The sequence below is a fragment of the Parasteatoda tepidariorum genome, chromosome 4 (genome assembly GCF_982258835.1).
Source record: "Parasteatoda tepidariorum strain Cologne lab strain chromosome 4, Ptep-v5.0, whole genome shotgun sequence".
Taxonomy (NCBI): Eukaryota; Metazoa; Arthropoda; class Arachnida; order Araneae; family Theridiidae; genus Parasteatoda; species Parasteatoda tepidariorum.
The window spans coordinates 12,413,402-12,426,543 of NC_141758.1; the positions used below are offsets into that span (position 1 = coordinate 12,413,402).

A 13,142-nucleotide genomic window follows, 5' to 3' on the forward strand; every position below is an offset into this window, starting at 1 on the left:
ACTGCTATTATTACGCTTTTAATTCAAGAGTTTAAAACTAAGAGAATTGCTGTTTTTTTATTAGTATTATAATGTAAATCTGCCTTATATTTTAAGATAAAGTTATTTAGAAAGGTGGTCTAACAATTATTATTTTTGAGCAAATAACATTAATATACTGTTATAAATTACAGTTAAAGAGATCTGTTAAATGATTTAGAACTTAAGGATCAGCTTCATGCCCAATGAGATGCAGGCAAAAAAAAAAGTTTTTAATATATCCTACCGTTTGGTAAGCGAAAATATTAAATTAAGGATGTGAACTCATCAAATTTGTTTCAACAATATAACGTTATAACAACATAAATGTTATTTAAAAAAATGATTACTTAGAAAAATCACTTCTGTTTACCAATAGATCTAAATATCTATTCGCCAAGATCTAATATATATAATTCTCTTACGTGGCTCCCAAATTTTGGCTGTATTTCTTTTCCGCCGGTGGCAACGTTTGCTTTGTTTTGCTTACTCTATTATTTCTGTTACACGGCGAATCGACCCATGATTGCCGCTAAAAATGTCACATGCCAAATCTATCTGAGGTGACTCAACATATAGCGCTTTTAAAAACGGAAACTGAAATAACCAGAGAGCATCAGCTGCGGCAGTCTCATACTATTAAGCTAGGCAGAAGTGAGTAGTCTTTGTCGATAGATCTCTATTTTAGTATTTTGTCGAAAGCGCTTTTTTTCACGAATTTATACATTACGAATTTATTTGACGATTTTTGATTTACATCACGAATTATACTATAGCGCATTTCTAATAGGTTTAACGAATTACATGTCATTTATTTGAATTCAAATTTATTTTAATGACTTAGTATTTACTAAAAAGATGTAATTTTTTTTATATGGATTTGAATGATTGTTTTGAATTCTTAGAATTGTGTGCATTTGTAATGTACCTAAGTTAGTAGCGAGCGAAGCGATCTTGGTACGCGAAGCAAACCATATAAGATTGCGTAGCAATTTTCGGGGATTGGCAAGCGTTAGCGAGCAGGGGGCGCAGCCCACTAGTACTCTAAAATTTTACATTGAATTAAATTTATGCTTAATTATTGTGAAAGCTTATAATTTATATCTGTGTTGTGCTCTGAAAGTTGGAAAACTGGAAACTTTAAAATAAAATATTTTTCGCAGATAAGTCCATAAAATCTCGAACACATAATTTTCCGTAGGTTAACATGGAGGAAGTAAAATCCTTTTTTTTTTTTAATTTTTGACAAAAAAAAATCAAAATTATAAATTTACACTCTAAAGCTTTTACATTGAATCAAAATTAAACTTATTTATTGTGAAAGCTTAAAATTTAGCTCTGCGTTATGCTCTCATATTTTGAGAACTGACAATTTTAAGATGAAATTTTCAGTCTTTATAAATATTTTCCACAGATAAGTCAGTAAAATCTTCAGGAGAAGACTCGAGCGGGGCAGAAGGAGGAGGAGGGGAAGAAGAAGAAGAGATTGACATGAACGCGCTTAGAAAAGGCAATCTTAAAGACATGATAGCAATCGTAAAGAAATTGGTGAACAAGACATCGGGTCCCTTCAGTCCTGGTGTGGATCCAGAAGATCTCACTGTTTTATACGTATGTTCTACCACTTTTAGTTTTAATGAAGCTAAGTTATTAAAAATTTAGCCTGGAATATAAATATATCCGCCATACTCAAGACCAATGATTAATTGTAACTGAGGAAGTTTGAAACATAAAGTTGTTTAGTCATATTGCTTTAAGCAAAAACAATCCAAAGTAGGTGCTGCAGATAATCACAGAATCTGCAGATTTTTTTTGTCCTTTGAAATGAAAAATATTTTTTTCTTCCAATTGCAGGCACTGAACTTTATTCGTTTCGCCTTAGAGGAGGCCAGAGTTGTTACTCATTTCACGTTACCCAGTGGGCACCTGTCAACCAAAGTTACGGCGGCGAGTAACATTTCCACGCCACACTGCCACAAACCCGTTTATAGGGTGGGCCACATTCATACATCACACACAACAGAGGACAACACAAGAGAGAGAAACATCCATGCCCAGAGCGGGATTCGAACCCGCAGTCCGGCGCGCTATCCGCTCGGCCACCTGGCCGGTGAAATGAAAAATATTCTTCAATGTTATTTTCTGCGATTTCTCTTTTTTAAAATATTTTTGTCTTTCTATTAGCTTTATTGTGCTTAATATGTACTGATAGCCAGTGGTGTAGTTTTGGAGGGTTTGGAGGTCAAAACCTCCTCCGAAAATTAAAAGTTACCTGAATAACGAACTATTGCATTGTAAGTAAGAGGTAGATTTAAAACAGTTAAAACAGTTTCATTATTCATTTTTTGTAATTTAAACGTTATATATATATATATATATATATATATATATATATATATATATATATATATATATATATATATATATATATATATATATATATATATATATATATATATATATATATATATATATATATATATATATATATATATATTCTGTAAAGTACGTTAGCATTATCTCAAAGAAATCTCTTAAGTATAATGTCTGATTTTTAACCCTTTAATTGGCCATTTACTTCTACTAAAGGTAAATTAAAGTATTTTTTAATTGAAATTGATATAAGAAAAGTAATTGATATAAGAAAAAAAAACTAATTTAGTTTATAAAAAAAAATCTAAATTTGAATGCTTTTTTTTGGTGCTAAGTATATTTACCACGGCCTATTAAGAACTTATTGACTTTTATTTTTCGTTATTTAAAAAATAAAATTTTATAAATGCTACAAACTTATACTTTTTTCCTTTTTTTTTAAACTACCAATTTTATTCAAACGCACTTCAGGAAAGCTTAAGTTATTAACAAATCAAATGGTAACCTAAATTAAAAATGGTAAAAAAAGTTCACCATGGGTTTCAAAAATTAGTGGTAAGTATTCTTACCACGGCCTTCGAATAGATTAAGAAAAATTGAGTGCTTCATTATTAGCTTTACGCTATATTTTTAATTTTTTGAAACTATAATCCATAAGTATGATCTGGAATTATCAATGAAATTCGCATGGTATAACCACAAATTTGCATACGTTTATATATTTTGTGTTTTTCTCCAGATGTCTAATTTTCATTAATTATTTTTCAGAAAATGCAAGAAATCGTGAGCACAATATTCTCCGATAATCAAGCAGATTTATGGAAAGAAATAGAAGCGGTAAGGTTGAGAATGGTTTATTTATTTCTTAGAAAGAAATTTTGTTTCATACGCATAGTGACTACTTTAACATCTCGTTTACTGGGATGCCAGAGGTGACTAATTGTGTAAATAGTGGTAGAAATTCAATTCACTTTTATTTATTTATTATCTCTTAAAGCATTAAATCGTATTTACCACTATGACTTCATATTATTCACATGCAGAACTTCATGCATTTACTTTCAGTAATAAACTTAAAGTAATATGCTTTAAAACAGTTTACTAAATTTAAATTTTTTTAATAAAATATTAAATCTTAATAGTTAGTACTTTTTGCAATTTTAGTCACCCGTTGCTCCCTGCGTTACTCCTTGCTTCTTCCACAAATTCAACTTAATTTTTCGTGATCTAAACTCTACGAGAAGTTGAAAACCCTTTTCGATCTACTAACTTTCTAGCTTTTTAAGAAAACTTGTGGCTTGATGCTTGATATTAGTAGGAACTCGGCATTTGGCCCGAAGGGCCACCAACCGATTCATCTATTCTGAGTAGACATATGCTTGGGAGTCATATGTTTGGAAAGTTCGAAATAAAATTTCTAAGAAAGTTCAGTTCATCATTGGAGTAGGGCTTGAGCGAAGGTGAGATGATCATCATTGAGATAAAAACTTGTAGCAAGGGTGAAAGCCCTTATATAACAAGACGGAAAAGAGAAAAACCTGGTACGCAAAACATTTCATTCCAGCATTTTTTTCGAAAAAAATGAAATATCTGTATCTATCAAGATTTCTTTTATAATTCTGGCATATATATAAAACTGCTTCTTTTCCAAGAAAAAGTAGATATTGTTGAAAAATTTAAAAAAAGAATAAGTAAACTCCTCCCCAAAACTAGCTATAACTGAAATGGTTTTACTACCAGCCTTTCCTCTTTTCCGTCTCGCTTTCACCCTTGACTTGTAGTATTAACTAAATTTATGGTTATGTATAATTCTTTGTTTTGTAAATTGTATTTACAGTTACTTTCCGCATGTAAGTAAGAATGAAACTCACTTTTTTCCATCTCTTGTTAGGGAGGTTTTTAAAATATTGGTAAAATTACTATAAAAATCTAAAAGCTTAAGTTTTTAATGGTCTACCAGGCTTTCAAAATATTTCCCAAAAAGCCTAGTAGCTGGCATCCCCAATTCCGAGTTTACGACTAACAGTGTTCAACTCTATAGCCTTATAATTTCGAACCCAGCCCAGAAGTCAAGAAAACTCCTAGATCAAACATTAGAACAAATTAGTTTTCGTGGAGGACTTTTAGATGGAACTCTCCCGCATTTGCGTTACATGAAGATGAAAACTTCCCTGGTCTGCCAACTACTAAGCTTTTTGAAACACATTTTATAGAGTAGTTTTAAAGTCAAAACTTTCAATATTTTTGGCAATTTTTCCTAGCATTTTAAAAGCCTCAACACGATGGAGCTGGATCAAAGTAGCATTGTATATGAATTTTTAAATCATTTATATGTAGTGGGTGAGGGAAATAAATTCAAATGAATAAAAAATAATACATTAATATATAAACTTAGGTACCCCTAGAATAAATTTTTAGAAAAAGCGTAGAAAGTGGGCAGCCTTGAACTTCCACGGTTAACCCGAAGGCAATGGGATTCTAACCCATAATCCGTCTATCACTGAGGCATACCTGCCAACTCTCCCGGATTTTGCGGGAGATTTTATTTTCATATTTAAAGTGGTAGTAAGTATATACTATTTTTTCTTTTATAAACTTAATTTTTAGATGATTTTGATCACCACTATTCTTACTAAAATTAAACAAATATATTAATATGCGTTACTATCATGGTTGTAATCTTAAGTTTTCTCAAATGCAACGTATTAGTTCGCTTAAAATTGACGTTTTAATTCCATTTTAATACCACTGGAAAAAATGAAAATGGGAGGAATTAAAAGTTGGCAGGTATGCTAAGGGTATTTTAAGTCAGCACTGTGGCCGGTGCTAGTCGGGAGCAGAATTCGTGTTAATCAGCCACCATTGAGATTCGAATCTGGGCCACTTCATTGAAATGCGAACGCTCTTTTCCCTGAGTCACTGCAGCTCGAGTTGGTTTGGTTGTAGATCTAAGCGATGGATGCCCCGTTGGTCAATTGGATTGAGGTCTGGAGATTGTGGTTGTCATCGTAACATATTGCGAAACTACAATTATGTTTATCATTTTCAATAGTAACATTGTAAGCATTTCTTGTGTTGAATGTACCCGTTAGTAATGCAGTAGATACTTTGTCAACAATTATGATTAAGTACGGGATTGCCACGGGCAAATAAAAATGCAGAGAGTAGTGACTATGAATTTCAAAATTTTAATTTCAAAATCAACAAACTTTAACAGCCAACGTTTTTTAGATTACTATTTTTAAAAAAATGCAAGTAGTGCTTTTGCTTTTAATATGAATAATTTGAAATGTAAATCCTAGTGGTAGTTGCGATTGACTTATTATAGAGATAATAATTAAATGAAAATGAATTAAATCTACTACTCTTTACATTTTCAGTCACCTTTTACATCCCTGTAAGTATGATGTTAGGATACCAACAACTACGTCTTTTGCAAAACATTTTATCAAGTGATAGACAACTTAATACTTAAGTTTTCATAATTTTTTTTGTAATTTTTTCTACATTTTAAAGGCTTCCCAACGTGAAAGCCCGAACAAAGAAGCGTTTCATATGAATTTTTGAATCATTTACATGTTATGGTGGGGGGGGGGAATTTAACCGAATTTACAAACGAAGGAATCACTCATTAAAACATTAACTTAGCTACCACTTGAAGAAGTTTTCCCAATAGATGAAGAAAGTTGATGGCACTGATGATGAAGTATGTCAGATAATCATGCATTCAAAGTAAGGATCCCAAGGGATAGGTTATCAATAGGGCTGGGCAATGTCAGAATTTCGATATTGTGGTATATTGTGAGCTTCATATCACGATATTATGATATACCGCGGTAATTAAATTGTTATGTATATTATAAATGCTAAGACTTTTTTGCAATTAAAAATTAATGTGTTTAAAGAGCATCATTTAAAAAAAATGGGGTACTTATCCTATATTAGCTCGCAGCATAATTATCCCATGGAATCAACTAATTATAAAGCATCATTATTTTAAAACAGAAAATTTTTATTAATATAAACATCAATTACTAATATAAACATCAACACAATTATAAACATCAAAACAGTTATAAACATCAACACAATTATAAACATCAGCAATTATAAATATCAACACAATTATAAACATCACAAGGAGATCCGACAATCTCGGATATTTTTAAAATCAGAAGCAAGCTATTCTCAAAATGAAACCAAAATCAGTAACTAAGTATACCATGGAGGGTTGATATAACGCGCGGGTGTTTGAAATCCGATATCGCCAATACCACGGATATGACGCATGCGCTTTAAAGTCAAATGATACTACAATATATTGTAGGAGAAATTTCTAGCTTCCGAGAGGAGGTATCGTAAATATTACGCGCAAGCCTTTGAGTTCTTCACCCCTAAATCAATCACGTGCCATACCAATACCTCCTAGATACCATACCATACCGCCACTTCCTCGCCGCCGGTCGGCCGAAGATATTGGCTAGCGGTGAGTACCGAGAGGTGCAGGCATACCGAAGTTCAATAACTCGGTATTGCCGAAGAATATACTTCCGAATATCATTACCGCGGTATCAAAGAAATACCGGTAAATGACGGTATTACGGTATATTGCCCAGGCCTAGTTATCAAAGTATGTGGTGAAGACCTTTAGTAAGGTGCTTACAAAAGTATAGGTATTTGAGGGGCATTAGGAATTTTTAAAGGGTCATTTACAAACCAGAACTGACAACTTTCTACGATTTTTGTAAAAATTTGTTCTAGTGGTTGCTAAATTTACATTTTAATGTATTACTTCCTCTCCATGTAACGCAAGCACGACTTAGTTTCATCAAAAAAGTACTCCACAAAGGTGAATTTCCCCCAATATTCGATCCAGGAGTTCCTTTGTCTTTTAGATTGGGTTCAAAATTATAAGGCTACGGAGTTGAACATTAGTAGTCGCAAACCCAAAATAGAGGACAGTTGAAAAATGAAATTAGTTCCATGCACATTTTTCAGCGGAAATAAAACAAATCTTTACTTTTTATTTTTACGTACTTTTTAATCGTTATTTTTAATATTTTACTTTTTTTTATCAAATTCATTTTACTTACATTAACTTTCATTTTAAAAACACTTCCGTATAGTATTTAAACATTCATCTTTTATTGTTGTAGGAAGGTGAAGATAGTGTAGCTCTATTAAATTCTGTTCAAGACTGGTCAATGTCCAAACTTCTAGAATCTAAGGCAGATGAAAAGACTGTGGATCTACTTATGATGTCAGAGAACGTTGGTGAGAAAAAAACGATTTTACAGTTTATTGTATATTAAATACAGAGACTCAATTTAATCAATTCATATCATATTTTTATCAATTCATATTTTTAACATATCAATTCATATTTTTAACATATCAATTCTTTAAGTAAAACATATATTTCTTATACTTCTAAAATACACTTTTAATACAATTCATGAAAATATTAATGAGTGACATTGTCCAAGATAAAATTCTTGATGGGACCTTCAAGATATTTTGATGATTTATGTTGGTTACTTGATGGCTTAACTCTATATAATGGTAAGCATCATCCGATTATTTCCATCATGTGGTAATGGATTTTGATAGGTCAACAAACTTCCATCATTTCATGCTGGAAGATGATATCTTGATGATTAACCAACATGTTACGTTAGAAAATGCTTGACGAACAAATTCCATCATCTCATGATGGAAAATGTTGCTTTAGTACTATAATGGTCAACCAACAAGTTATGTTTGTTGACCATCATAGTTCCTTATTGGTTTAAAAACTTCCATCATTTCATGGGGTAAAATGTTGCTTTAGAATAGAGAAGGGCAAACTTTTTTGGTCAAGGCAAAAAATCGAGAGAAAAAAAGTTTAGTGGGCCAAAGTAAAAATTTCTAATATGGAATAAAGATATACAGGTTTTAATTTAAATATTTAATGAGATGAATGAAATTGAGATTTCATTTTTAAAAGTTTCTTATTTTGTGGTTCCAAGTGAGACGTACTTATTTTAAGGAACGAGGCTAAATATTTGTCAATTAGTCTACTTCTGAAATGATTTTTTCTAAGGTTCATAGTGAAAAACACTTGTGAACATTTACAAGATGAAGCAAACATAGCACTGATTTTCTGGTCATGAAATATTAAATTTGGGAAACTAGCTTTTGTTAATGATTTGTAAAACTCAAACTTTGGCATATTTAGAAACAACTGCTTCGGATGACGCCCCATCTACGGCTATTCTATAAAGAACTTCTACATTTAACATTTAGTAATTGAAGCTGTCTGAGCTAACTATTTCCATCAATTTATGCTTTGTAGAACAGAAATAAAGAAAGTAAAAAGGTCTTCAGTACTTTGTTAAAAAAGAAAGAACAAAAATAGATTTAAACAAAGTAGACAAGAAAATGGATGTTTATTGTTTTTATTCGCCACGGATTGGCAAGTTCAAATCAAATTCTGAACGCGGGCAGAATAAAACTTTCCGGCAGGCCGTAGTTTGCCCATCCCTGCTTTAGAGTAATGATGGATATCAATTATCGGTTAAATAAATTACAAATACATTTAATGGAAACTACCAGTAAAATTTTATTATGGTTTTTCCCACGGAGGAAAAAATCTTCGAAGAGCAGATGAAACTATAATCATCTTTCTGTAACGCACCTTTAACCCTTTCGCGCCGACTGTCACAATTACGTGCCAGCATGAAACCGTATCAACCAGGGTAAAAAGATAAAACCGGTAATCAAAGTAATTCTTTAGCAGTTTATTTGTGGGCGGAGTTATAATTGTTTAATTTATTTAATTCACCATTACTTTGTTCAAAATAAAAGTATTTAGTTATACTTTGAATTAACATGGATTATATATATGATTCGACTAACAATAATTAAAGTAAAAGCAAAGTAAGTCTGTCAAATTAGCAACGACTACATTTAAGTTACCGTTTTTTATTTAAATACATCCTGATTCTGATTTTGTACGAATGCTTTTCTGAATCACCCGTCCCCAAGGGGTTAAAAACACGATCCACTCACGAAACGCAACATAAAGCTGGATCAATTTCAAAATCGGTGTGTCGGGCAGTCTTGATGGTCCCATTAAAAAGCATAATGGTTTATGATGGAAAATTATAATGGTAAAAAGTAATTTATGATAGTTTTATTTGCCCTTTATAAGAATCCATCGTAGGATGGGTATGCTATTTTGTAATATCCAATGTCCTAACTTGTAATATTAAGCAAATTTGATGATCTCGTCAAGCTGTATGATGCTTTTTGATGTAAATTCAATTTATGTTGGTCCATCAATGGAAAACCATCTTGATTTTTTGTCTTGGGTGGTGAGCAGAATAAAAATATGAAAATGTATCCGTGTTTCTTAGTTCCTTCTTTTAGATAACACTGGAACATGGGTGAAAGCCCTTATGTAGCAAAACGGAAAAGAGAAAAACCTAGTACATAAAACATTTCATTCCAACATTTTTTTCGAAAAAAATGAAATATCTCTAACTACCAAGATTTCTTTTATAATTCTGGCATATATACAAAACTGCTTCTTTTTCAAGAAAAAGTAGATATGGTTAAAAAATTTAAAAAAAGAATAAGTAAACTCCTCCCCAAAACTAGCTATAAATGAAATGGTTTTACTACCAGCCTTTCCTCTTTTCCGTCTCGCTTTCACCCCTGCACTGGAATATTAAAAAGTCTTATCATGAAACTATCAAACATAATTTAAGTAGTTTATCATTACCATTGTTTATGCGATTCTGCTTTCACAGATGCGATTCTGCTTTCACACATGAGTGAATTTTTCCCCCTCTTATTTAGGCTTACATCGAAGATTATTATTGCCAGTCAACTTTTCCGGAAGAATTTTTCTTTACATGCAACATGATAGCAATAAACTTATTATTTAAGATTTCATTAAAATTATTTTAAACTTATTCTTTTCTTTTTTAAAAGACTTATTCGAAACTTATTCCTTTTTATTTCACTAAAACTTATTATTTTTCATTTCCCTTAAACTTATTTGAAACTTTTATTTTCTAATTAACTAAGACTTATTTGAAACTTATTCTTTTCTTTTTCACTAAGACTTATTTGAAACTTATTCTTTTCTATTTCACAAAGACTTATTTGAAGCCTATTTTTTTCTATATTCACTAAAAGTTATTTAAAACTTATTCTTTTCTTTTTCACTAAGACTTATTTGAAACTTATTCCTTTCTATTTCACTAAGACTTACTTGAAGCCTATTTTTTTCTATATTAACTAAAACTTATTTAAAACTTATTCTTTTCTATTTGCTAAAACTCATTAGAAACTTATTCTCTTCTTATTCCCTAAGATTTATTTGAAGCCTATTTTTTTCTGTATTCTCTAAGACTTATTTGAAGCCTATTTTTTTTCTATATTCACTAAAACTTATTTGAAACTTATTCTTTTCTATTTGCTAAAACTCATTAGGAACTTATTCTCTTCTTATTCACTAAGACTTATTTGAAGCCTATTTTTTTCTATGTTCACTAAGACTTATTTAAAGCCTATTTTTTTCTATATTCACTAAAATTTTTTTGAAACTTATTCTTTTCTATTTGCTAAAACTCATTAGAAACTTATTCTCTTTTTATTCACTAAGACTTATTTGAAGCCTATTTTTTTCTATATTCACTAAGACTTATTTGAAGCCTATTTTTTTTTTCTATATTCACTAAAACTTATTTGAAACTTATTCTTTTCTATTTGCTAAAACTCATTAGAAACTTATTCTCTTCTTATTCACTAAGACTTGTTTGAAGCCTATTTTTTCTATTTCACTAAAATTTATTTGAAATTTATTATTTTCTCTTTCATTATTGGACGGATAAATTTAAATAATTTTTAAATTTTAACAGCCGCTATAGCTGAATTAATTAAACATAGTAACTAAATTTCAATATCGTTCGGCAGCGTATTTCAGCATCGGTAAATTGTTTTAAATATTCTTTTTTTATTACTTTTTTCAATTATCATTCATATCCACAATTTACTTTAAAATAGTAAAAAAATATTTAATTTTCAGATTTTATATGGATTTTAACTAAATAATATTATTCTGTACTGAATAATATTACTTAAATTGTTAAACCTGTGTCCCATTTATGTCAAAAGGCTAACCTCATTTTACAATTTGAAAAAATTTATATGTCGATATTTATTGTTTACCTTTTTACAAATAGATCAAATTAGCAGTTTTTTTGAACACAAAAATACTAATATATGAATTTTTTACATAATGAGTTTGAATTTCATTTTAATACATTGGTACTATTATATCTGTACTGCATTTCCTATTGAAAACATAATTTTTGGCGACATGTAGAATTTCTTTTCGAAATTTAGTGACAAAAAGTGCCAAAAACTTGCCAAAAGAGCTAAAAAAGAAACATGCGCCGTACATGTATTTTCCTGACTACGGAAAGGATTCTCAGTGGAAGGAATTGCGCAAAAGGTGGAGTGAAGCATCTGATCAAATGAGAATTCCAGTCGCTGCTCTCGGAGAATCAAGTAAGAAAGATTAAATTCATTTATTTCATTTATTTACTCCGTTCGAATTTTCCTTCTAAAATAAGGGTAAAATAACCAGCATCAGTCTGGACGTTCAAATAACCGTAAAATTTACAGTAAAGAACTTTTTTTACCTTTACGGTTTTGAAACCGTTTACAACTAGTATGGCTATAAAACTAAACTAAACTCACTGGCGTGACAGCCCGTAGAGGGTCAAGGCCTACAGTGCCCATCTCAGTTTTCTTGACCTTGGGCTCTAGGATGCCGGAGCAAATGTTCCGGTTAGGTGGTCAACCAAACGCGGAACCCCCAGTGTTTAGTTCCCAAGCATGCTTGGTACTCATTTATCGACCCACTGAAGGCATGAAACGAGATGTTAGGCAATTTATTATTCAAAATTGCAGATTGTTTGAGAGGAATTTTAACCTCTCCGAGACGGGCGTTTCATATATGCATTCTCTGGGTGGAGCTAATCAGGGTAAAAAAAGATAAAACTGGTAGCAGAACTATTTTTATAGCAGTTTATTTGTGGGTGGGGTAATGAAAGTTCGCTTTATTTAATTCACCAACACTTAGTTCGAATTAAAAATTGTATAGTTACACTTTTAACACGCAACGATGTTAGCTTTAAAGTGAAAGCAAAAACAAGTCTGTCAAATTAGCTATACCCAAGCTTAAGCAACAGCTTTTTATTTTATGTTATCCTGATTCTGATTCCGTACGAATACATTTATGACTCCGCAGTCCCGAAAAAATTAATTGCTTTTTGTTTTGCTTAAATTATGGACTATTCGTTGTAACAAAAAATTAATTTTCTCTCTCGAGATCTTCATTTTATAAGCTCACGTTTGAGTTGATGTCAAAAATAAAGAGAGAAATTAGATGTTGGCCGATGTTAATCTTAACATGTATTTTGAAATGTAAAGCACTTAATATAATAGAGGGAAGATCATTACCCTAATGAAATTCTATTAGTCTCGTTAACAATTAAAATGGTTTCTCATTTGTTTCTTCTCATTGAGACGCACAATCTATATTGCAAAAGTTTATTTTCAAGTACAGATGATTATCTTTTAAGTTAAGGTTTATTTCGTTTCGGTTGATATATTGACAAAATATTCTTGCATAAAATTACAATAATTGTATATGTGTTCTTAGTTTTTAGGGTTCTTTGTAATTGTAAACCGGT

The 13,142-nt window shown here is 30.9% G+C and overlaps 1 protein-coding gene across 1 annotated transcript in view; it reads left to right on the forward strand.

The window, feature by feature from the left end:
• LOC107456974 (adhesion G protein-coupled receptor D1) overlaps positions 1-13,142 on the forward strand; it is a 139,737-nt gene that overhangs the window by 85,977 nt on the left and 40,618 nt on the right. The window contains exons 8-11 of the mRNA XM_071181981.2: positions 1,433-1,629; positions 3,160-3,228; positions 7,548-7,665; positions 11,788-11,952. Coding sequence (XP_071038082.2) covers positions 1,433-1,629; positions 3,160-3,228; positions 7,548-7,665; positions 11,788-11,952 — 549 coding nt within the window. The remainder of the gene's footprint in view (positions 1-1,432; positions 1,630-3,159; positions 3,229-7,547; positions 7,666-11,787; positions 11,953-13,142) is intronic.